The sequence below is a fragment of the Dicentrarchus labrax genome, unplaced genomic scaffold (genome assembly GCF_905237075.1).
Source record: "Dicentrarchus labrax unplaced genomic scaffold, dlabrax2021, whole genome shotgun sequence".
Classification (NCBI taxonomy): domain Eukaryota; kingdom Metazoa; phylum Chordata; class Actinopteri; family Moronidae; genus Dicentrarchus; species Dicentrarchus labrax.
In genome coordinates, this window is record NW_026136708.1 from 413,778 (window position 1) to 439,105 (window position 25,328).

General features: G+C 40.6%; 4 protein-coding genes and 1 long non-coding RNA gene across 9 annotated transcripts in view; 2 read left to right on the top strand and 3 right to left on the bottom strand.

The window, feature by feature from the left end:
* Positions 1-161: 161 nt before the first annotated feature.
* On the bottom strand, positions 162-5,873 carry gjb7 (gap junction protein beta 7). Its single transcript, XM_051409958.1, has 2 exons — positions 5,462-5,873; positions 162-3,433 (listed from the first exon to the last, which is right to left on the bottom strand). The coding sequence occupies exon 2, from the start codon at positions 3,416-3,418 to the stop codon at positions 2,630-2,632; it is 789 nt and encodes a 262-aa protein (XP_051265918.1). The 5' UTR covers positions 3,419-3,433; positions 5,462-5,873; the 3' UTR covers positions 162-2,629.
* A 1,639-nt stretch (positions 5,874-7,512) lies between these two features.
* On the bottom strand, positions 7,513-25,239 carry LOC127368803 (uncharacterized). Its single transcript, XR_007885884.1, has 2 exons — positions 25,192-25,239; positions 7,513-7,606 (listed from the first exon to the last, which is right to left on the bottom strand). It is a non-coding gene; the product is annotated as an uncharacterized LOC127368803 (long non-coding RNA).
* Positions 8,049-9,201, top strand: smim8 (small integral membrane protein 8). Its single transcript, XM_051409961.1, has 2 exons — positions 8,049-8,327; positions 8,807-9,201. Exons 1-2 carry the CDS (start codon positions 8,199-8,201, stop codon positions 8,963-8,965), a joined length of 288 nt encoding a protein of 95 aa, XP_051265921.1. The 5' UTR covers positions 8,049-8,198; the 3' UTR covers positions 8,966-9,201.
* On the bottom strand, positions 10,243-16,949 carry ddx51 (DEAD (Asp-Glu-Ala-Asp) box polypeptide 51). Its single transcript, XM_051409904.1, has 16 exons — positions 16,725-16,949; positions 15,941-16,242; positions 14,766-14,947; positions 14,527-14,677; positions 13,737-13,882; positions 13,558-13,629; positions 13,363-13,469; positions 12,832-12,940; positions 12,531-12,676; positions 12,108-12,297; positions 11,892-12,007; positions 11,687-11,803; positions 11,166-11,267; positions 10,956-11,019; positions 10,559-10,693; positions 10,243-10,373 (listed from the first exon to the last, which is right to left on the bottom strand). Exons 1-16 carry the CDS (start codon positions 16,745-16,747, stop codon positions 10,356-10,358), a joined length of 1,980 nt encoding a protein of 659 aa, XP_051265864.1. The 5' UTR covers positions 16,748-16,949; the 3' UTR covers positions 10,243-10,355.
* cenpe (centromere protein E) overlaps positions 17,204-25,328 on the top strand; it is a 30,239-nt gene continuing 22,114 nt past the window's right edge. For 4 of the 5 annotated variants that reach the window (XM_051409860.1, XM_051409863.1, XM_051409864.1 and 1 more), the window contains exons 1-15: positions 17,204-17,394; positions 18,623-18,735; positions 18,866-18,955; positions 19,086-19,204; positions 19,294-19,413; positions 20,762-20,843; positions 20,944-21,011; positions 21,089-21,163; positions 21,251-21,302; positions 21,423-21,510; positions 23,030-23,159; positions 23,772-23,891; positions 23,996-24,148; positions 24,234-24,378; positions 24,486-24,585. In XM_051409860.1, the coding sequence (XP_051265820.1) occupies positions 17,339-17,394; positions 18,623-18,735; positions 18,866-18,955; positions 19,086-19,204; positions 19,294-19,413; positions 20,762-20,843; positions 20,944-21,011; positions 21,089-21,163; positions 21,251-21,302; positions 21,423-21,510; positions 23,030-23,159; positions 23,772-23,891; positions 23,996-24,148; positions 24,234-24,378; positions 24,486-24,585 (1,511 nt within the window). In that variant the 5' untranslated portion in view covers positions 17,204-17,338. The remainder of the gene's footprint in view (positions 17,395-18,622; positions 18,736-18,865; positions 18,956-19,085; positions 19,205-19,293; positions 19,414-20,761; positions 20,844-20,943; positions 21,012-21,088; positions 21,164-21,250; positions 21,303-21,422; positions 21,511-23,029; positions 23,160-23,771; positions 23,892-23,995; positions 24,149-24,233; positions 24,379-24,485; positions 24,586-25,328) is intronic. The other variant, XM_051409862.1, reaches the window with a different exon arrangement.

The following is a 25,328-nucleotide window of genomic DNA, read 5'->3' on the forward strand; positions in this document are numbered from 1 at the left end:
TTGTGGAAAACAGATTACACAGGCTGTATTTTCCAAAATGTTATCCCTGCAAAACAAAGGACTACCATGTCATATGCACTTCAGAGCAAGTTGTTCAAATCCCAGGGTGTCTGGGCTCTTAAAATGTCTGAAATAGAATAATCTGAATTTTAGGCCTTAAATGTGTTTTTGAGAAAACATTTTATTGATCATGCTATAACAACTACAAAGTCAGGGTTCCCACACATCCTGGTAAACCTGTACATTTTTTCCAGTTTATTTTAGATTTCTTTAATATACACTTACAAATGAATACAGTTACAAAAAATAGCCTGTGAATATACATGTCCAATGTAAAATTACATGAACAAACTAAATCATAAAATTACAATTTGTTTAAAGTTTCATATTTATCTCCCCATACATATGAGAGCTAAACAGCAGTCTGCATGTCTGATGTCTGACATCCTGTCAAAATAACAATTGGTTTGGAAGTCTTCATCAAAATTTTCATTGTAGTGTTCAATGTTAAAGGGGAACTTGGCAACTCTAGCCATTTCTTCGCTGGTTTTCACTTTTGTCGTCACGTTTTCTCAGCGAGCTGTCCCTACAGCTCTGGGACGTATATTTCACAAAACTGTCGTAAAAAAAGTCACTTGCGGCACCCTCCTCCCCCTTTCTACCGCTGCTGATGTGCATTTGTTGCCGGGCAACTTTTTCACGTGGAGCAATGTCTACTGAGGTGGGTAATACCAGAGCCCGTCTACAGAGAGCCTGGCCACTCCCTATTAAGTCCCATTGTACTGAATTTTGGTTGCAGTTCCACCAGAGTTCCACTGGGGGTGATCGCCCATGAGTGCAGAATGAATGGGAATCTATTGAGCTAGACGGCTAAATTTGTCTCTTTCTTGCGCGCCCGGTTAGCTCAGTCAGTAGAGCTGGAGACCCATATATGGAGGTGCTGCAGCGGTCCGGGTTCGAATCTGACCTGCGACCCTTTGCTGCGTGTCATCCTCTCTCGCTCTACCCACCTTTCCTGTCTATCTTTGGCTGTCTCTATCTAATAAAGGCATGAAAAAGGCCCAAAAAAAAAAAAAAAATTTGTCTCTTTCACCTGATTGTCGTTGAGAAATCTCAGATTTGATTGTAGTTTTTGCAAGTTCAACATGGGTTATAGGCAGAAAGTTGAATGAACGAGTACTTATGTCCTTTTGATTTCTTACAGGACGAGTTGTTGTTGCCCATAACGCGCTAGCATTCTGCTAATGAACGCTGATTGGTCAGTGAAGGACTGATTACGACCAGAGATCCCGCTTGATGGCATCGTGGCATCCGAAGCGGAAATATGAATATTTCGGCGTGGTGTTTAAAAAAGCAAAACAAAAACTCTTTCTAGCACGTGTATTGACAGGGAGAGTTCAGTAAGAGTATTTGTAACATTACAACAGTTTATTAGTTGGGATTCAGCAAACTTTTTCTGATATTATATCACTACGATTGAGGTTTGGTGAGGTTAAGGCGCCAAAAACAAATACTCTGTAGGCAGACTGTCCAAATAAATTGACTTACAGTGAACTTTCTCGACTGTCATGGCTTACTGGTACACTCAATGAGCCATCGTTTACCTTTCACCTGTGCTTTTCCTGGTACAACAAGGCATAACAGTAGGTTTTTATGTTACTACTGCTAATCAATATTGCACTTCCATGAAGTTTGGGGACTCATAAGAGACAGATTTAAAAGAAAAGAAGAAACGAATGGTCAAAATTGAAGAATCACAGGCTGAGATATCCTGGCCTTTAGTCCTTAGTTAGCCAAGGGCGGCTTGTCCACCGTTAAGTTTCAGTGTTGGCCCCCCAAGTAAAGAAGTCTGTGCACACTTGGAATAGTCCAAACTCCAAAAACACCGGATCCTACATTTCACATAATGCAACTTGATGGAGTCTTTGATTAAATTAGACCTTCCCTACCTGGTAAACACACAAATGTATGGAAGCCCATTTCCACCAATATGATAAAAAAAATAATTCTTTAAATCATTATAATGAAAAACTTTCTCAAAGTAATGACTTATTATCTCAAAATGACAATATACCAAAGATATTGAGAAGGTTTTTCATTGTTTTGAGATACTAAATTAAAATATTGAGAAACGTTCTCATTATAATGAATTCCAGTTTTTTCCCATCACATTGGCAGAAAAGGCGCTTCCGTTCAAATGCACAAAAAATGTAGCCTTTGTAGAAAATTTGCAATCTTCAAGCCCAACCTGAGATTAGCCTGATGACATCACAGTGACATCATTAGAGTTGACAACTCCTCCAGAGCCACAGGACATACAAATGTGTTCACAAGCTAAACAGTGCTCCTCCTGATGAGTGAATGATCGTAACGTGTAAAACTTAACCAGAGGGGAGGGGTGCTGAATGTGAGTGACAAATCAAAATTATGACATACTGTATGTTTCATTAATATCTGTAATTAGAGTCTGTTCATTCTAATAAATTATATGACATGTCACCATAGCTTTTCTCAATTTAGGCCCAATTGTACAATTCAATCTTTTTCATAGCACAGTATTCACTGTGGTTTCACTGTGGTTTCACTGTGGTTTCATTCTGAGCTGGTAACATGAGTCAGTCCCCATCCTCTAGGACTGGATTGGCAGGTTTTCAGCTGTGGATGCAGGCTGTGTGCCACCATTCCCTGTGTTTACGGTAGCCTCAGATGAGGCAAACTTGTTGACTATGGAAACAGGTGGTGGGCAGTTGCTGTAAGGCTTCTCTTCCACAGGGGCGTACCGCCTGATGAAACATTTCCACAACTGTTTCCACACAATGTACATGAGCTCCACAAAATTCAGAGCGATACACAGAATGGATGTGCAGCCCATGATGTAGAGGAAGATCTTCTTCTCTGTTGCTTTAGCAATGTAACAGTCCACCGTGTTGGGACAGGGACTCTGGCTGCAGCGGACCAGCGTGGGCATCTCAAAGCCGTTGTACAGGAAGTAGAAAGCAAGCAGGGAGCCCACCTCAAAGGCCGTCTTGAACACCAGGCTGACGACGTAGGTGCAGAACAGACCTCCGTCGATGCTCCCTTTGTCCTGGTACAGTTTCCGCCTGTGCTTGGCTTCCCGGTGCTCCCTGTATGCCACGTGCAGGGCCACCAGCAGGGACGGGGTGGACACCATGATGAGCTGCAGAGCCCACAGGCGCACTTGCGAGATGGGGAAGAAGTGGTCGAAGCAGGCGTTCTCGCAGCCCGGCTGCTGGGTGTTGCACACAAAGTCCTTCTGCTCATCCTTCCACACCTGCTCGGCCGCCGCTACGTACACCAAGATCCTGAAGAGAAAGACCACTGAGAGCCAGATGCGCCCGATCACAGTAGAGTATTTATTCACCCCACTGAGGATGTTCTCCAAAAAGCCCCAGTTCATCTTCCTCAGAGTCTCCTGTCAGGGAATACACCAACAGTTAAATATATACTAAATATGGCACAGCAAGTCTTTTTAAACACTTACTACACATGACATACTTTATATACAATACTGATGGCCAGCTTTCCTGGAAGCCATTGATTTGCATTCAAATACCCATCAGCACTGCAACATCACGGAGAAGGGCAGCACCAGGCCCCCAGTTTGGAATGGGAAAAGTTTTATTTACATAACGAAACAACTAGCCAATCCAGTTTGAGATAGCAGAATGTATTGCTTTCTCATAGGCTGTGGTCACAGAGTATGATATATGTGGCTACATTAGACTGTACATTTGAAACAGCGGCTACCGAACAATTTTAGTTTGTTTTTTTACATGTTTGTTGTTCAAAAGTAGTTTGGGATCCCGCCCAACCGGTTCCACATTCCTTGCATTTATTGCACTACATTATGAAAGTAATGCATCAGCTTTAACCTCTATGACAAAGGAAGCCTATAAATCCATCATTCTTTGGTAATGTCGTTAATAATGTAGATTATAGAGAAGGTCTGCACTGTATTATCACACAGTAACATGATTTCATACCGTAGAGTGTGGACAATTTCAAAACATACTACGGTTTCTTAAGACTATATCAGCAGTGGTTCTCAGTCTGTGGGTCGGGACCCCCAAAGGGGTCACAAGCTCATTTCTTGGGGTCGCCAAAGGGTTACAGAGAATAAAATAAAACAACATATTGTGGAAGCAGAGGTTTCATTGGATTTAAAGTCCTACACAGAACGCATTACTCTAAAACTAAACATACTCAGTAGTGCTGGAGGTTCACTGTCACACTTGCTATGGCCAGCAGTGTTGGGCTAGTTACTCAAAATGCATTACTCATTATTATTTGTTACTCTTTTCAATTGTAAAAAGTAAAGTAATATTATTACTGTATATTACCTTACCTATTACTCCCTGCCAATAGTAATGAGTTTCAGTACTAGTTATATTACTTTTCTGCTACTCCTCACAATATTGGTAATTGTGTCTTTTCTCCCCAAAATTCGATGACGATTAAAATCCAATTTTGTTTATTATTTCCAGAATTTCCATCCTCCAACCTAGGTTCCTCCATGATTACAAAAATGAATCCAAGGATGTTGTTGGATTGTTGTTTTTCAGATTAGTAGGGGGTGACAACTAAATTAACATTGTAACTAATATTTTTGGGGGGGTAACTGTAATATTATTACTGAAAATTATTAGTAATCAGTTACACTACTAGTTACTGGGGAAAGAAATAGTATTACTAGTAATCTACAATCATGTAAACTAGTAACCAAGAACTCTGTTGTGCTTCAGTGGCACAAACAAATTTGCAAATATTCAAACACACACCAACAACCCCTCCCAGCTGCCCGCTGTACCCGGTTGGCTCTGCTCAGGAAATGTAAAGACTACAGACAGTGTTACACCAGATTCTGTAACCCATTACAGTCTGGTGACATGGCTATGGTTTTCAGATGTCTCCCCATTGCAAATGTTTTGTTTCATATTGTATTACTTTATTCTGACAGCTGGTAACATCTTGTTAAAACATAGCAGTAATTCCTTATCAGGTCACAGGATCTGACCATGGCAGGCAGGTTGGTAAAGGGTAAGTCATTTAGTGACCTTTCAAATGAGATAGGATAGACTTTATTATTCCCACACTGGGGAAATTAGCTTGTTACAGCAGCTCCACATACAACACAACACAATAGATAAGAAAATACAGATGAAATAAGAATAGAAAAGAAAAATACAAGATTTAATAGAAATAGAAAATGAAGAATATTGTATATAGATATATACATATATAATATATATAGATAGACTACCACATGCAATTCTAAAGCTATATATACACTATTAACAACGTTTAGAGAGAGAAGCAGTTGTGATGTGCTTCACTGTGTGTTTACTGACAACAGAGGAACATCTTACTAAAAGGTCAAAGCATTCCTGAAAAGCTGGAAAAGTAGAGTTTTATCAAACACAAGTGAGAGCAGAGGACTTACCGGCGGTGCTCTAGAGCCCCTCAGTAACAGCAGCTGCAGTCGGCTGGGCTGTGCGTGTCCTCAGCCTGCACCTACACCTGCAGGGCACCACTCTGTGCCACACCTTATCCAACCATCACAGGCAGCAGGCAGTGATAGTAGCTCTATTACATGCTTTCTCTTTTGTTTCAGAGTTTACAGTCATTTACTGGAAACTGTGTGACCAGGAGCTTTCCTACAGATCACCTGTTGAACTTGTGTGAAGTGAAGCCTGTGTGTACTCAGACAGCATCACCATGGTGCTGTCTAATGCAAATAATATCTGCTGCCTGCCTTGTTCAGTGTGGGGGAGGAGAACACTGAAATAACCTCAGGCAAACACTGTATCCACTGTATTTTATGTCCTTAGTCTCCCACCTGCACTGACACATGGAACTTTGATGAGTCAGGTAATGTTACACCGCTGAATAATACATGTAACCCCAGGCCTGTGTGTCTGTGTCTCTTATTTTGCTACACTCTTCCCAGAGCTTATTCTAATACGTGGTCCATATATTCCTGTTGTGTGCACTAAGATCAGTTTAATTGTTCAGTTCATACAATTTCAGTGCATACATACTGCTAATAATAATGTCATGTGATTCTGTAGTAAGGTTATATTACAGTGCAAAGCCATCAATGAGGAGATTCAGTTGGACTTTTGCAGTAGGCTATTCCAACCACTGGGAGGCGCTGTTCCCATCTAAATAATAAATTTGCACTACACTATTAGAACTTCCAGTGTTACGTTTAAAAAAAAGTAGGTATCTTCTTTCATTCTGAGTCAAATTATGTGGCAAAAAAGCTTTTAAACCCCAACCTTTTAAAAAAATTAAAAAGAAAAAGAAACTTCTATGTTTACACTTTATAATGTACTTTCAGATGTCTACCTCCAAGAAAACCCCACCAGGGTTCTAAAGAGATTTTACCCTGCTAAAGCAGCACTGGCACAATGCCAGTTCAATATTTGGTGATCCTGTCTCTCTCAGGATATGTCTATGTATCTTTGTATTTTAAAATGAAAATTAAATGACCACTTGTTTTTCTGTCTGCTCTTAAATTCTATGTCAAAATTATGATTTTGAAAAATGAACGTTTTTGAAGTTGGCAATCCCGACCTTTTATAAAAAGATCTATGTTTACACTTTATAATGTATTTTCAGATGTCTACCTTCAATAAACCCACACCATGGTCAGTTAATATTGATGCTTTGTTCAGCTAAAGTGTGCTGTTGACTATGCAATGGTTGAATGTAAGTTAAATCTGTTTTAGTCGATTTATATGGGGATAGTTGTCCCTGCACACCACAAACCTAAAGATTTTTTTGTGGGTTTTTTGCCCATGTCCCCTTAAGGGTTCCATAGATTTACTATTCTATAAAGAAAAGATTTTGTCACAAAAGTTTAAAGGATGGATTTCAAAGCATTTTTTGACACAAAATAGAATTTATAGAAAAGGCCTCAAAACTCAGTTTTTTCATTTGCAAGTTTAATTTTCTCTTGATAAGGAAGCCCCTATATGATTTGGGTTTGACTGGATATTCTGTCATTCATTTTCAATTTAAAAAGGAAAAAAACATAAATCTGTTATTTAAGTAAGTAGATTTAAGAGAAGTACTATGACTCTGGTACTAAATCCACTTCTCAGAGTAAAATATTTGGTTTACATACAAAACACAGGATCCGTATCAATATGATGCATTGTTAAAGTTAAATTAAAATTCAAAGCACTTTTTACAGGCAAAGTTGGATGAGTTAAATTTAAAGAATGGATTGATTTTCATTTTCTATCTCATATAATAAAACCAAAATGAAAGAAAACAGAAAACTTGCCTGTTTCATTTATAAGACAAGAGCGCCAAATGTATGCCAGTGTGCCAGTGTTGCTTTAGCCCAGGATAAAATATCTCCGGAACCCTACTCTGATATGATTTTACACTAAACTACGCCTGCCATCTACAGAAAGCTCATTGAAGTCATTTGGATTTTAATGTGCATCTGTTGACGTAGTTACAGACCCATTCATCCATTCATTCATTATTCAATTCAATTTTATTTGTATAGCGCCAATTCATAACAGAAGTTATCTCAGGACACTTTTCAAATAGAGCAGGTCTAGACCGAACTCTTTATAACATTATTTACAGAGACCCAACAGTACCACCATGAGCAAGACCTTATAATTATAAACTCACTCTTGGCCCATTCGGACACCTAACCTCAAACCATGTTGATTTTAACAGTTCATACTATTTTAAAGGACCAGTGCCCCTATCTAGAGCCAGTGTTTGATTTTGGTTTTGTTTTAATGCATCAAATTGTCATAACTATTTCATACTGACAACCTGCACTTGTCCAAGTACCAAAAACACAATGATTCTCATATTCAGGTGATTATACACTAATGAAAACATACCTATAAATATTATATTCTATTTCTGACAATAGATCCTCCTCAATGTTACACACTGGACCTTTAAATAGTCACAATGTAAACAAATGTGCCAGTTCCCTCTCATTCCACAGGGGGCGCTGTGAACTTTCAACTTGTATATAACGTTACTCTGCTTTCCTCTTCCTCTCCGGTCACAGTCGTCTTTGACTTTGAAACATGGCTGCTGTCAGGGAGATAGCGTAGTCCAAGAACCCTGTCAGGCTCATTATTGGAGCTCTGTGGTCGTGTATTTTCCCTCAGAGCCGTCGTGCGTAGGTTTCGGACATGTCAGAGAAAGAGGTCGGTAAAGGGAAGGAGAGTCCCGGGGAAAAAGGTTACAGGACACCCGGTCTGCGGGGCGCACAGACCACCACCCTGTTCCGAGCTGTCAACCCTGAGCTCTTCATAAAACCTGTAAGACTCACAGACAGACAGACAGACAGACAGACACTGATGTTCGCTGAGCAAAGCACAAACGGTTCTGCTCCACAGCTAGCTTAGCATTTAGCCTCTCCACAGCCAGCTGAGTGGACTGTCCTCTAATGTACCAGCAAATCATTTCCTGACGGTTTTGTTTCCCCAGAATTTCTCACATGTAATTTGAAGATAACTTTGATTTTAAAGCTGCAGTAGGTAACCTTTATAAAAAATAACTTTTTGTCACATTTTCTGAAGCTTTCACTTTATCCTGACAGTAGAACATGAGACAGACAGTGTGTGACCAATGACTCCTCTGGCTCATTCTAGTGCTCCTAATGGCATTTACAAGAATCCACCTTCAGACTCTTTGGACTAACATTAACTGTGCAATCCATCCCCTCCTGGAAATCTCTGGTGGTAAACAGGAGTTATTTCCCTATCCACTCTAACATGAAGCTGTATTTACTCTGCAGAACAAACCAGTGATGGTGTTTGGACTGGTGACCATCACCCTGTGTGTGGGCTACCTGGGCTACCTGCACGCCATCAAAGAAAATGACCAGCAGCTATACGAGGCCATCGACAGTGAGGGAGAGAGATACATGAGGAGAAAGACCTCCAAATGGGACTGATGTGTGTGTGTGTGTGTGATTATATACTGCGAGGACAGAGTGAATTATAACCTGGCTGGACTGAAACAAGGACAATGGACAAGTTTTCTCTAAATTCTTAAATGTACCTGCCAGGCTTTCTCAACACAACAATAAGCTAAAACTACAAAATAAAGGCAGGCACAATGTTCAGTGTGATGAGCATCATACTTGACGTGAATTTCCCTCGGGATAAATAAACTATCTATCTATCTATCTATCTATTTACTGTTTTATATGATTGTAAATTGGAGCTCTTTGGCTTTTGGACGGTTGGTCAGAGACATTTGAAGGTGTTACTTTGAGCTCTGGGAATTAATGACATTTATAACACTGATAAAAAACTATTGATAGAATAATGGCTGAATTGGGACCTCACATGATTGCCAGAATAACTCCGCTCAACTACAAGCCGAGAATTAAAGGTTACTGAAATCCGTGTTAGTATATAGTAGCTATTATGACATACAATGGTTGGGTAAACACAGGTGTTAGTTGGTATTAATGAAGGCTCTGTTCCAGTTAGTGTAGCAGAGCCTTTCCAGTGAGTCAACATGTACAAGAACAACACTCTGATTCTGTTTGACTGGAACTTTAATTGGCATCATTGGTGACACCAATGTTTACCCTACTATTTCAGGTCAAAATTGCTGCTGTGAAAAGGGTCTGTTATAAGCAAAAATATATGACTCCCTGGAAAAAACACTGCTTGGATCATGTTCAATGTAAAGTATCCAAGGCTAGAACATGTCAGGTACTTGGTTTCTGGTTCTTTCACAATGCTGCTGTTTCTTTATATTGGAATAATAGTCTCACTGGGACAAAGTCCAAAAGAAAATATTTTAAAAGTTAAAGTAAAATTTCATTAAATAATAAAATTGAATTCCAGTCAAACAAAACAAAAATAGATGAGGAAATATCACTTAATATTATTTTTCTGGTCAGAAATTATAGCTGAACATTGTTTCTGAATCCATACATGATTATATATGACTGATTACTTACACTAGTCCACTACTGTACACTCCCTTTAAAGTTTTTTTTAACACTCTCATTACCCACATAAAGTTAAAGCCGTTGCTTTAATTAACTTTCACTAATTACTTTCTTTTAATGAAACCTTTTCACAGGCAGTGTTTAATGACTTTTCTACTTTTTATGTGTTGGGTTATTAACGTGGGCACTGGTGCTATGCAACTCAACTCACCAGATTCATCTCACACACACACACACACACACACACAACACACACACACACACACACTTGTTATGTTTTATTAAACAACATAAATTCACTACAAATACAACTGAAGAAAATGCAACGTGATCCTCATAAGATGTCAGCTCAGAGGAGAGTGCCAGTGTGGCTCTGTTATTTGGCTTTCTCATCCTGTGGAGAGAAACAGAGCAGTGTACAAATTCCTTGCTGTGCATTGAGCTAATGATTAAACAAGAGTTGCTTTCATTCAGTCATACGCAGTCATTATGCACAGACAGATGCACAGAAAACTTTTAAAGCGAGTATATTCAGCCTCTTTAATATTTAATATTTATTGAGCGTGTCTGAGATGGTACCTTGATGGCGTTGGCCAGCTCCTGCAGCGTTTGTTCATATCGGGCTTCCATACCCTTCAGGTTCTCAGGTTTGACGATCTGCTTCTGAATCCCAGGGCTTCCTGCTTCCACCACCATCTGAAGGAAGTTCTTCTCCTGAGAACCAAAAACGTTGTTTTATACTGTTCATGTCACCTCTCTCCCCTGCAGGGTTAAATCCCAGGAAACAGGATTCCTGGGAATACCCATACTAACCCTTTTGTTGTTCCCGTTCGCATAGAAATATAATAACAGGAAAACAGGTTTTTATTTTAAAATATATAACATATTGGTACTGTAAAAAAAGAGTGCAGTTCCTGGGATGATAGAAAATGTCGGAATTTTGGGAGGAAATATTAGTCCGTAGTAAGTGTTTCACCTGTACTCCTAGCAAGAAGGTGAAGGCCAGGCCGGCTTTCCCTGCTCTCGCTGTTCTTCCAATCCTGAACAAAGACAGAAACCAGGACAAAGTCTCAGTCACCACACGATACAGAGGATTACCTGCAGTATAATCCTGACAGAAACATCCTCAGTAAACCTTACAGTGTCTGAGGACATTGTCCAGCAGTGCGTTTGAAAGACAGCTCACCTGTGAATGTACGTCCTGATGTACTGCGGTGCATCATAATTCACAACGCATTTGACCCCGTTGACGTCAATGCCTCTGGCAGCTGCGTCCGTGCTGATCAACCTTCAGGATGACACGTTACTGTCATTCATTGATCACTGAGGCAGTGTCACTGTCTGCATACAGGTTTACAAAGACTTTTACTTTGGGGTGGCAATAGCTCAGTGTGTAGGGACTTGGCTTGGGAACCTGATATGGAGTGTGGACTGGTAGCTGGAGAGGTGCCAGTTTCATCTCCTGTGCACTGCCGAGGTGCCCTTGAGCAAGGTAACCTAACCCCAAAAACCTGCTCATGGGGCGCCCCATCTCTCCACCATCTCTCTCCCTGTTTGCATGTCCACAAGTGTGTGAAGTGTGCATTTCAGCCTGTGTGTGCGTGTATATAAAAGAGTAAAACAGAACAATTTCCCCTAGGGGATCGATAAAGTATATATAAAAAAAAATGTACTGCCCTGCATGCACGCGCGTGCACACACACTTACAGTTGGATCTTTCCTTGTTCAAATTCCTTCAGTGTCTTCTTTCTCTCACCAGGAGAGAGTCTGGAGGAGAACTCAGCAGCCTGAACTCCACCAAACAGCTGCACCAGCAGGTAAAGTCTGAGGAGGACAAGAATAGTAAGGCCACTGAAGGAGTCTGCAGCACTGGACAGCTGAAAACATGAACAACAAATGAGTTTAATCTGACCTGTGTGCAGTCTCTCTGGAGTTGGTGAAACAAAGGATGGGGCTGAGCTTCAGGCGCAGGATGAAGTGGAGGATGAGGAGGGGCTTTTTGCTTAACGTACAGGGCACGTAATACTCCTAACAACATAGATGCAGAGACATGAACAAAGTGATACCAGTCTCTGACAGCACAGTTCTCTGCATTTCCATGTGTGCCTCCCTGAAGGTCACCTCTTACCGTCAGACCCTGGGGGAAGTCGAAGCGGTCTTGTTTCTGGGTGGGGGCTGCTGGTGTGGTGTTGGATTGGCTGCGGATGGAGCTGAAGAGTCTGGGCTGGTGGAGGCCCAGCTGCTGCAGCTTCTCTGGGTTCTGTGTGAGTGTGGCAGAGAACAGCAGCTTCTGCAGTGGCATCTGAGGTGGAGACAGACTGAGAGGACAAACTCATTTCAAATTTAAAGAGAAACGCTGAATGTAAACACAAAGAGAAGAAAACTCCTTTCAGCACAGAGCTGGAGTCAGGACGTGGTTAGCCTAGCTTAGCATAAAGACGAAGCCCAATGTTAAAAAATACACCTAGCAACCCCTCTGAGGCTGCTGAACCTTGTATGTCCTTTGTTTATCCAACTCCATCCACTGAACAGAGACTATACACAGACTCACCTGGCTGCTGTCACATATGCTGGCTCAGTCCGCCTGAAGATGGATATGGCTTCTGGTCCACTCCCTGATCTGTACACCGCCTTCACCACCTGACTGAGCCAAGACTGGTGCATGCTGTCAATCATCCTGTCAGCCTCGTCAATAATCTGGGATGGATGAAAGATAAAAAGCGCACACATTGGTGGATGGCGGGCAATGACAGTTTTATCTGCTGTGTTTTGTTTAAGTTGTCCAGCTTCTTCTTTTCCTTTTTAACTCAAGTGTAATGTGTTATTATTATTATTATTATTTATGAACTCACGAGAAACCTGAGGTGTTCCAGACAGAAGCCTGAGTTCTTGTTGATGTGATCAACCAGTCGACCTGGAGTGGCCACAACAATGTCTGCCAAACTGCGTCTCATGCCCCCTCTGGAAGAAAAATCAGAAAAAAGATATGAGATTTTCCCCAAATATTGTACAAACACCAAGTCTTCGTCTGATATTCATATGTTCTTCCTAATACTATAATAATAATAATTTATATTTGTATGTACGCATAAACCCCTTAAGTACTGGGACATCAGGAGATTGGGTCCTGACTTGATTTGAAGGACCAGAAGACTTTTTATTCTTGAAATGCAAAAAAACTAAACAAAACAACACATTCCTCCGCTGATTTCCTGGCATTTGTTATCAAAATGCAAAATACTTTTTCTATACTCGTTTTTTTACCCATTTCATTTTTTCCCTTTATGGCTGGCTCTAAAACTCTTCCTCCCTAAAATTCCTTTACAAAATGAAATGTCAGACAGTAGTGGTGCAGAGTGTCGTTATTATGAAGCTGCACTCACCTGTGTTCCGAGAGTGAAGCCTGCTCTGCAGCAAAGGTCTTCTGACCGGCCAGCATCACCACTTTCAGAGAGGTCCCCTCAGTGTATGATGTGAACACTTTGCAAACCTGCACAGGAGAACATATCAGCTTTTTATCTATGGTGCAGACGTTACTGGATTGTGTGACCCAGACTTTTGTTTTTAAAGATTCTGACCTGCTGGGCAAGCTCTTTGGTCGGCAACACAGCCAAAGCCCGGACTTCACACACCACCCGCTCCGTCAGCACCTGATGGTGGAGAACAGCTTTATTTCAACTGGAGTCTCTTTACATGTTCCATTTTCACACATACACATACAGCCGTGCCTTTACAGGCTGTATGATGGGCAGCTCACCTGTATGACAGGTATGACAAATGCAAGAGTCTTGCCACTTCCTGTTGGTGCAGACACACAAATGTCTCTGGGCTTGTAGCCGCCTCGTCCAATCAGCAGCCCCTGCTGCGCGCTCTCCAAGATGGCCGGGATGACCTCCGCTTGCACTGTGAAGAAGTTACTTAACTTTTACTCAATACACCAGAGCTCCAAAACTTTCTTAAATCACAACATCCCTTCATAATGAATGTTCACCCACCCACAAAACACATGCCCCCTTTCCCACTACACAGACACCACAGATATCTGTTATAAGGACTTATTTTAACAAGCCAATGAAGCATATCACACTGATGTGACATACAGTATGTGACATACATAGACTAGAGAACAGCAATATTAAAGGAGCAATGTGTAAGATCTGGCCAAATCTCTAGCTAATGAGTTAAGAGTTAAGATTGTTAAAAACATTTTTAAAAAGTACGTCTAAGTATTGTGTTGTACAGAAATATCTACTTAAATTAGCATGCTAACCAGACTAGCTGTGGCCCGCACTGTCTTATTACACCACTCCTGTCTGTCCTTAGTCCAACTTGAGGATGCAGAAGTGGAGAACTGGGCCGAACGGAGGGACAGACCTGCTGCAAGCTGACAGACAGCTACTGCAGCCCGGGGTTGCTCTGGGAAAGAGCCAGGGCAAACCAGAGGAATAGGTGCACATGTGGAGGAATAAAAACCCAGAGTCATGCGGCCAGGAATTACACGTTGCTCCTGTAAATAATTCACAGATAATAGCTGCCTGTGTCATTACCTGGAAAAAGGTGCTGAATTCCATTACTTTGTATTTTTTTCACCAGCTGAGCAGAAAGTCCTGGGATGTCAGAGACAGGGACCAGGTTGCTTTTAATGTCTCTGTGAATCACATCAGGCTGAGCGAGCCACTGAGGCAGGACTCTGTGGACCTGTGAACAGAAGCACACTGGATCAACCCCAAAGGACAACCGCTAAAGACACTGCTGACCCTGTAGCAACACTGACCAATCACTGTACCTTTTGGATTGGTTTGTTCTCAAATCCTCCCAGAACTGTGAACCCAGTTGGAGCAGAAGTCTTCCCTGTGGTTTGTTTTGATGTGTCGTTTTCTGTCTCTGCTTTCTCTACTTCTCCTCCAGCATCCTTCTGTTCATCTCTTCCTGTCTCACCAGTGTCTGCAAGACCTTTAACTGAACCGCCTAAAATCCAAACACAGACGGAATCCTCTCAGGCGTATTTTTGTTATGCAGGTGTGTACATTACAGAAGCCACACCAGCTCGTAACCCGACTATCTAAAGAGTTACATTAAACCGAAGCCTCCGCTCTTCTGATGCCAACCTCCTCTCCACCACTGAGGACCAAGCATCGTACCTGGGGAGACAGAGCCTTCTCCATTGCTGCCCCCTCCCTCTGGAACTCTCTCCCCAAACAGATAACAGACTGTACTGATCCATCAACCTTTAAATCACTGATCAAAATCCACCTTCAGAACTGCTTTTAATGTTTGATTCATTGTTGAGTGTTTTTTTTTAGTGTGTTGTTTTTATTACCATTTTCTTTTCCTTTGTAACTTATGTGAAGTGTCTTCGAGTTCCTAGAAAATGCTCTCTTAATAAAATGTATTATTATCATTAAAGCTTTTATGAGATGTATAGCTGCTATCTTAATTAGATTAAGACAGCAGCAAACAATTATTCTCTATGTAAAGATACAGTCATGGTGTCACACTCCCTCTGCCTGTGTGGCTCTGGCAGCCTCTCTGTGGTTTGTTTCCATGAGGGGTCTGCTCCATGTGCAGCTGAGTAGAGCGACTGGAACTGCTGTTTTTATCATCTTCATCAGTGAATTAAGGATTTATTTCAACCAAACCAGAGCTGGTGATTGTTGGAACAGTGGAAAGACTATCAAAGACTGTTTTGGGAGTTTTATTTGGTTTCTGTCCACTTTGAATTAAGTAAAAAAGTAAAATTACCGTTTTTGTCTATGGAGCCTGGTGACGAGCAATAGCAATAATGCTGCTGATCATCTGCTACATAAAATGACCAGTTTTGTCAATGGAGTCTGGTGGGCCATATATAACCATTAAAGACGCACAGTGACTAGAGCAAGAATTAGTTACTTTTCATCCCTAGACTGAACTTTTAATTGAGATTGCTGATCTTGATCGTCACAACGTTGAACAAGCACACACCTGACTGATCCTTCTTCTTCTTCTTCTTCTTTTTATTTTTCTCTTCGACCGCCTCATCATGGCCATCAGAGTCCTGTTCTGATTTCCTCTTTTTCTGGTGTTGATGCTCCTGACTATGGTCCTTGTCGGCTTTTCTCTTCTTTGTGACATCCTGCCATTCTGACTTTTCTTCAGGCACGTGTTGTCTCTGTTCAGTCACACTCTGTTTCTGCTTCTCTTTTGCCTTCTGCTGCAGTTTAGCCAGCAACGCCTGGGACCGAGACTCTTTGGAGGCACTCCCATCATCCTCCTCTCCGAGATATCTGTGAGCGACATGACAAAATTTAATGCAATTTGATTTTTGTGTTTAAACCCCAAGGCTAGATAGCAGTGTTGTAAATGTAAATTGAGTGTTATGATGTGGGATATTACAGGGACTGTGATCAATAACATTTAAGATCCCACTGTTCTGGTTGCAGGAAAAACTTTTTTTTACACTGTTACAATTATATAATTATATTGTTCACTATTAATGCATTATTATTAAATATTACACCGTTGTTATATATTGTAGTAGCCTATAAATATTTCTATTATTATTATTTTTCTATGAATATTATTGCTGTGTATATTGTAGTATAATGCACACATTTTGACATTGTTTGCTTCTTATTCTCTTATCATTTATCTTTGTTTAGCAACTTGAGCAACTGTAATCAATAATCAATAATGTACTATTGACTTAAGAAACAGTGACAATGTCATGTATTAATGTGACTGGAACAAGAGAATAAGTCTTTCCTACCTGTTCACCAGAAACAGAGACATTTCAAACGCCCCAAAAACCTTTTCTATACTTCCAGCCTTCCCGCATTAGGACAATATTAACACTGAATGTCAACAAACCGGGCCTAGCTTTCTGGAAACTACTGGAAACTACTGGAAACTACTGGAAACGCTCAACTTCTACTGAACGACAAACTCCACTACTTTCTCATGTGTTTTCCATACGGTATTGGTCGCGGGTTGATGACGCCACTCAAGCCAGTCGCATTTTACGTCACCAGTCGGGCGCGACCACATTTTTCTCTGCTGAAATTTTTGTAAAAACAAACAAATGTTGCCTTCGGAGCCATGTTTGCCTATAAGAGCTATTAAACATTTTTTAAATTGTTTTTAAAAAGCACAAGTGTAACTAAAGCTCAGCGCGAGCGGTGTTTTCCCCGCCATCCCATATGGATCCTTCCGCCTGTGACGTCCACCAATCAAAACAAAGTAGAAAGAATTTGAACATAGCGAAGGGACTCACTCAGTGCGCTCGCGGGTTAGGCGTTATCATCGTTATCATCTGTGAAAGATGTATTAACGTTAGTTAGCCTGCGGAGTTTATCTTTGGTGGCCGACTATCAAAAAGAAAAAATGACAGAAGAGTCGGCTGTTAAAGTATGTGTTCGAGTCCGTCCGCTCATTGAGAGGTAAGGTTTGAGCCAACAGCCAGTCAGTTACAGCCAGCCTGACGTTAGCCTTAATGCTAATGCCGACTGTTAAAAGTGTTGCTAATAATGTGTTGTTAGCGAAATTTTTGAATTAAGTTAACGTAAATAAGTAGTTTTTATTTCAGTAAATAATGACAGTTGTTTATCTAGCGTCAACGGTAAATGTTGTTTATGTTTTACAAATACAAATGAAACGTTTTATTTATGTTGCTTACTAACCTAATGTTAAGCTAACGCTAGTGTTGCTGTGGAGCTTTAGCTGTCATATCTACGTTTACGTTACTTGTTGCTTCAACAAGACTAGACTTGACCAGTGGGTTTTTCAAACTGGGGTCCGGGGACCGACAGAGGTCCATGAGGGGGTTGTAGGGGGTCCCCAGCAAAAGGAGGAATAGAGTATTTAAACTTTCAGAACATTTTTTGGAAGTTGGAACAACAAGGAGGGAAATATGGTTGGCCGTTTTGGTTTGATTGTAAATTATAGTGATCTAGTCTGATCACTTTTGGACTATGAAGGCTTTATTATCAATTTATCGATTGGGTTTCCCCTGAAGTCATCTTCAAATGTAGAAATATATTCAGATGTGACTCTTAAAGATACAATTCTTTCAAATTGGGGGTCCGTGGTCTACCGTGCATCTTTTGTGGGGGTTCTGGACATGAAAAAGTTTGGGAACCCCTGGACTCGACCACATTAGAGCCTTGTCTGGAAGACGAGTTGAAACTTTAACTTGACGATGGTGCTAGTGGTTACTAACTAATAGAATAGAGCTATTTGAGTGCTAAGCTGCCTGTATATTTATTGCACATATTTAGCTCTAGATTTAGTATTTGAATTCAGCAGCTTGATGGATGTTGGGAAGAATGACTTAAGTCTGATTTGCAGTTTGGCATTGTGTCTTCTTCCCAATGGCAAAGGTTTGTATTCAGAGAAGAGGGGATGTTGAGGGTCCTCTCTTGTCACATTGCATTTGAGAATCAAGACCCTAATCTGTGATATTATTCACATATACTTGTCACTACATAATAATTGGGGGTAATACGGTGAACAAAAGGGATCTTTGAATCTCCTCCAAATATTAGATTTCGCTTTAGCTTGTGCTTCCACATTCATTCTCATAGGGCAACTTTGTCTCTTGAAGATGTTGTTGAGAAATGCTGGTAATGTTTCCTGGTAATATATCCTGAATGTGTGTCCTTGTTACAGGGAAGAAAGTGCTGTATCGGAGAATCCAGAGCCCGTCCAGCTGTTTTGGAAAGCTGATAAGAAATCAATTCATCAGGTTGATGATGGGAATTCCACCAAGAGCTTCAGTTTCGGTATGTTTTGCAGGATGTACAGGATTAAGAAGTGTATTTACTAGATTTTGTGGTTTCTTTGAGATGTTTAGTATAGGGTCATGGTAATATAAATCTACTGTCGTTCACTGTTCTCCTCTGTTGTTGACAGACCGAGTGTTCACTGCTGAAGAAACAACCAATCAGCTGTACCAGGACATTGCAAAGCCTCTGGTTGTTTCCTCTGTTGAAGGATACAATGGTATGTAATGGAAACTGAATACAGAGAGACTTGTCTTCTGGTAACATGTTCCATATACTTACTGTAGCTGAGTGGTGTTTATATTTGTGTGTGTGTGTGTGTATATATATTCTCTGTGATGGATCCACAGGAACTATATTTGCTTACGGGCAGACATCTTCTGGAAAGACTTTCACTATGATGGGGAGTGACCGTATTCCTGGGGTCATACCTCTGGCTGTGGAAGATGTCTTCCAAACCATTAAAAATGTAAGAATTGCATCACATGTTTGAAACACGCCATAGTTTGTCATGTAATCACTGTTTATTCTAACAAATGACTACTCTTTTGCCCAAAGTGTCCAAAGAAGGAGTTCCTTCTCAGGGTTTCTTACATGGAAATCTACAATGAGACCGTAACTGATCTGCTTGTTGACAGCTGGAAGAGAAAACCCTTGGAAGTCAGAGAGACAATCAATGTAAGTGGGGCATTCTAGCATATCTGGATCCCTTATCAAATCTTTTTAGGTTTAGTTCTTTCAACATTTGCAAATAATTTATAGCTACAATATGTTAAATTTTTGCATCAAAATGTCTATAAACTCTAGCTCTATGTTCTATATGTGGTTGAGTTGTGTACCTCCATTATGCCAAATGTTTCCAACAATGTTCAAACCCAGAGAAATGTCATTTTATTCAGTTCACGTTGTATGTTTTTGCTTGGCTCTAGTTGCTATAACCTCTGTGTAAACACAAGATCTATCAGAGAGTGAGGAAGGAAAGTTTCAAACATGACTAAACATAACAGGAATACAACTTTAATAGATTACCTTGATTTTTGCCTTAGTCAGGTCAGATAGTGGTTGTTTAACAATGAAGACAACAACTCCCACGGTCTTACACTACCTCACAGTACAATTTTTGTTATTGTCTTGATGTGAGTGTTCCCCTAGCGACAGAAATTGCATACTGTACATTTTAAGTTAGAACTAACAACTCTCAAACATTCAGTTTAGTTGTATAATAACCTTTTGTTGGCTGAAAAGCCTGATTGATGAACATTAGGTACAGCCTTCTAAACAAAATATTAAATGATTATTCTAAGAAACAGTTTTGCTGCAATCAGCTTGACCATTTTACTTAGGGTGAGTCAAATGCAAAAAGAGCAATGACAAACAAATGATCTTTGGCAAGTACAAACACAGGCTGAGCATGGTGACCAGATAACAGCCATGCTGCATTTAGGCCTGTTGTCAAGTTACTGACAGGATTAATTAGCAGCAGATAACATAATCTGCCACCATTGATCTTATTTCAAGTGACAATCAGTGCAAGCTAAAAATCAGAACCCGGCTACGTGAATGGTTTTGTATGTCGTTGTGTCGATGCTAGCAAAAACAGTGAGGAGACAACAGCTTTGAGAAGAAATCTGTAAGCGCTGGATCTCGGTTAACCTGGGAATGTTGCTAAACAGGAACCAGGTCTCAGATGGAACCGGTTATCAGAATGTTGGATGCAGATTATCTCTAAATGCCACATTTTCAGCAGAAAGCCTCTGTTACAAACCGGAGGCACTGCCGTTTCAGATGATAATTGAAAAAAGGAAGGACACATTAGCCTATACTGCATCCGTTTTGGAATATCTTTTTAAATACTTGTCACATGTCCCCCACTATGTACTACTAAATCACTGGAGAACCCCTTTTAAGAGATGATTTAGAGTATTATACTTGACCTAAGCTCCATAGTTATACACTTCAAAGTCGAGATGTACTTTATTATTGTACATGACCATTGAGATTGTGTCTTGACAATTACTGCGTATAGAAAAACATCTATGTAGCTGACCTGACTGAGGAACTGGTTACGTCTCCTGCACAAGCCCTGTCCTGGATTCGGAAAGGAGAAAGTAAGACCTGAGGTTATTACAGAACAGAAGAATCATCCCCACATAGTGTGCACTGCAGACTGTGACAACAACATGTTTTCTGCCCAATCTGCCTCTGTAGAGAACCGTCACTATGGAAAGACTAAAATGAACCAGCGGAGCAGCCGCTCACACACCATTTTCAGAATGGTAAGCAACACCACAACATACAGTAACATGCAGGATTCTGAGCAAATATGGATTTCTCACCATTTAGCTTTCCTTAGATCCTGGAAAGCCGAGAGAGGAGTGACCCAGCATCAGGAGAAAATGCTGATGGAGCCATTATTGTGTCTCATTTGGTAAGCTAGCTCATTTTTTATTATTGGCTTGTTTTCTATATGTTTGTGTTGCAGTAATAATTTAAGCAATTTTGCTTCCTCTTCTAGAATTTAGTTGATCTAGCTGGATCTGAGAGAGCAAGTCAAACAGGAGCTGAAGGTACGGTGGAGTTAAATCCATAAACTGTATTGGTTGAAGCTGTGTGATATGTTTGCTAGGCCTGATATTGTGTGTACTGAGTTTACAGTGATCTGATTTACATCTGTTTTGATATCCTAGGCACGCGTTTCAAAGAAGGTTGCAACATCAATCGCAGCTTGTTCACACTTGGCCAAGTGATCAAGAAACTGACAGATGAAGGCCAGAAGTGAGTAAAGAATGAACACGCAGTGCACTTATTGCACTTGTGTTAATATAACGTACGGTTTCTACTATGAATTGTACATGTCATACATTCTGTAATTGTTTGGATTGTACTCTGTAGCACTCTTACTGAGAGTTTCAACATTTTAGAAAATATGTGTATCTGCGTCCTTTCTGAGAGTGAAATAAGAAGCTGGAACTATTCCTTAAAAACAATAGTGCATCCATCCACCAAGTACCCTCTGTACGGGCACAATGGGACTAAACCGGCCCAAAGTGTTTTTACCTAGAAATAGTTCTCACTAAAACCACAAATAGTTGTTTTTACATTTGTGTAGAGATACAATGTGCTTGTCAGCTTTAGAGGTTCTAGTGGGTGTATTTTTTTAAACTTTGGACAGAGCCATGCTAGCTGTTTCCCCCAGCTTCCTTTCTATATGCTAAACTAGGCCTGTCCTAAGTCCATGTTCTTTTTACATTGATAACTAGGGCATCAGATTAGAATGTTGACTATTTGAGTTTTTTGGGGGGGTTTTTGGCCATTCAAAGCTGTTTATTATTAGTGCTGTCAAACAATTAAAATATTTAATTGCGTTAATGTCATAGTTAACTTGCAATTAATTGCGATTAATCACACATTTTTATCTATTCTAAATGTCCCTTGATTTCTTTTTGTCCCATTATTTTTTTCTCATTTTAATGCTCAACCTGGAAAAGTGGCTTGTTTTGTGCAAATGTTGTTTTTATTGAAAACAACATTGGCATATACTGTAGTGTTCAATTTCACACTAACATTCTCACTTGGAGCAAATAATATCTCACACAATGTAACACTGTCCATCAATAAAAGGGTGAAAAAATACTTTGTCACACAAACAGCCCTTCAACAGCCCTTTCTAAGGGATCAAAACAGGGCAATACAAAATAAAATTACAAAGTACACATGTAAGGTAAACTAGGACTCAGCCTATAGTGCAGTTAAACCATGGCTTAATACTTTTCTCAAGTTTGCTTTGAACATAGCAGTCAGGCTACTGCTCTTTATTCAACAGAGGCTCATCAACCCAGCCTCTTATTTCAGAAAGAATGAACAGTAACAGTTACCAATAAAAGGTAACCCTACTGCTTCTTTGCTTTGAGCCAGTTACTCAAACAGACAAGCCTGTTGACATTTTCAGACAACAAGGAATCCATCCATTTCGGCGTCTCGCGCTCGCTATCCACTCGGAATGTAACGGCTACTACTCTTAAATAAGTGTGTGCAGCGTGCCTGTTGTTTTGTTTCCGGTCTAGCTAGATTCAGTGTGGTGTTGTAGTTTTTCTAACGTTACTAGTTGTTGCAACAGCATGTGAAAAACAAACGACAAAGTGTGCTAGGTCAAAAAGAACGTTAATCTCGCGATAAAAAAATTGACGAGTTAAACTGACAGCACTATTTATTATTCATGTGGACCTGTTGTCAGAGCAACAAGAAACAGTTTTTAACAGCCTTGTGTTTGCTAAATATGATTCTTTCTCTTCAGGGGTTTCACCAACTACAGAGACAGTAAGCTAACCCGAATCCTGCAGAACTCCTTGGGTGGGAATGCTAAAACAGTCATCATCTGCACCATTACTCCTGTCACTCTAGATGAGACCCTCAGTACACTTCAGGTTGGTGATATATGCACACCTCCTATTATCTCTACCATAACATACCTTTTATAAGGTTTTCTCCTTTCCCTCTATGCAAGATGAAACACTGCGGCTTTGTAGTTGGATGTAAAGATTGAATCTTCTCCCAACATCCAAAGCTGTACTCCCAGAAAGTGCAGTTATATGAGTTTAAAGGTCGAGTGTGTAACATTAAGGAGGATCTATTGTCAGAAATAGAATACAATATTCATAGGTATGTTTTTATTAGTGTATAATCACCTGAATATAAGAATAATTGTGTTTTTGTTAGCTGAGAATGAGACGTTTTTATCTACAGATGCTGCAAGTCGTAGCCCAGAATGGACAAACCAAACACTGGCTATAGATAGGACCTTTTGCATTTTTCGCAAGTTTCACAGCCACCGTAGTTTCTCCTACACCTCACAGCCTGTTCTCATTCCCAGGTCGTCGAATACTGATCCAAGCATTGTTCATTTAGCTGCAATCTGCAACCGCTAGATGCCACTAAATCCTACACACTGGACCTTTTTTAAAACAACAACTAGCAGATTGAACATGAGAAATCAACCAGATGATGTTTTTAAAAAATTGCATTGCATGTTTTATCAGTTTGCCAGCACTGCAAAGAAAATGAAGAACGACCCTCATGTGACGGAGGTGTCCGATGACGGGGCTCTGCTCAAAAGGTATCGCAATGAAATTGTAGACCTCAAGCGACGTCTTAATGAGGCAAGTGTCACTTTTTTTTTTATCAGTCAAGTTCTGTTTCGCAAGTTGCAAGTCACATGACAGCAGCACTTCTACACACTGACCTGTGGAGACACTCCCTACAGGTTTCTTCAGTCACACAGACCACAGCGACAGAGAAGGAGGTTCTCTCCCAGCTGCTCCAAGAGAAGGATCAACTCCAGAGAGAACAACAGGACAGGATCAAAAACTTGACCAAACTGCTTGTGACCAGCTCCAACCTTGTTCCTGTTCAAAGGGTAAATATGACACAATGAAACTTAAGGTAGACTACAGCTTTCTCCTCATTATCATAGTCATAATGACCTGTGTCATCTTTTTGAGATGCCCAAACGCAGGGTTACGTGGGGAGGAAAGATGCTCAGACTTGCCCGTCAGTCTGGCTGTGGACCATCTGACCTCAGCTTTGCAGAATCTTTCACTCGGAAGAGGAAAGCAGACCACTCCTGTCTGATGGAGCTGGGCGAAGGTAAGGAGGAAGTAAATGCACACCGCAAATTTCCTTATAATTCCAATTTTGCACATAAACTGCACTATCTGTTAATGGTTGAATGCATGCACGGTATGTTTTAACAGATGATGAGAGCTTTGACTCTCACTGGGGGATTCCTGATGAGCCGTCAGATGAAATGGAGATGAGTCAGGCCTCTGTGACTGTTCGAAGCTTTGGTGACAGGTGAATGTCTTTCTGCCAACAGTCCTCAGAGCAAATTTAAAGGTCCAGTGTGTAACATTTAGGATGGAGGATCTACTGTAAGAACTGGAATATAATATTTATAGGTAGTGTATAATATATACACACACATATACACACATGGAAATACTGGCTCTAGATAGGACCTTCTGCATGCCCAAGTTACACGGCCAATGTAGTTTCTCCTACACACTTAACAGCCTGTTCTCAGTTCAGTTAATCAGAAATTTCTCCCAAATAGAAGACTGTATAATATTAGTGATACAAATCTGAGTCGTCGGAATCGGAAATCCTCTGGTCTAATACAACTGGTTATAGTTGACATGTTTCTGTGGTCTCACAGTATGTGTATCACCCCACCGTGGGATTATCATTAGGGTTTAATCATCCATAATTCACTTCCCCAGTAGCTGCACAAACCCAAGTTATACTTGAAAGTATCGACGTGACTTTGAGGGTCTATGTACAGCCCAACATTTATGACTGTGTGTCTGTTTTTCAATTCAATTAAATTTTATTTGTATAGTGCCAATTCATAACAGAAGTTATCTCAGGACACTTTTCAAATAGAGCAGTTCTAGACCAAACTTTTTAAAACATTAATTACAGAGACCCAACAGTACCACCATGAGCAAGACCTTGGCGACGGGGGCAAGGAAAAACTGCCTGTTAAAAGGCAGAAACCTAGGACAGATCCTCCGACTCTAGGTGGGTGGTCGTCTGCC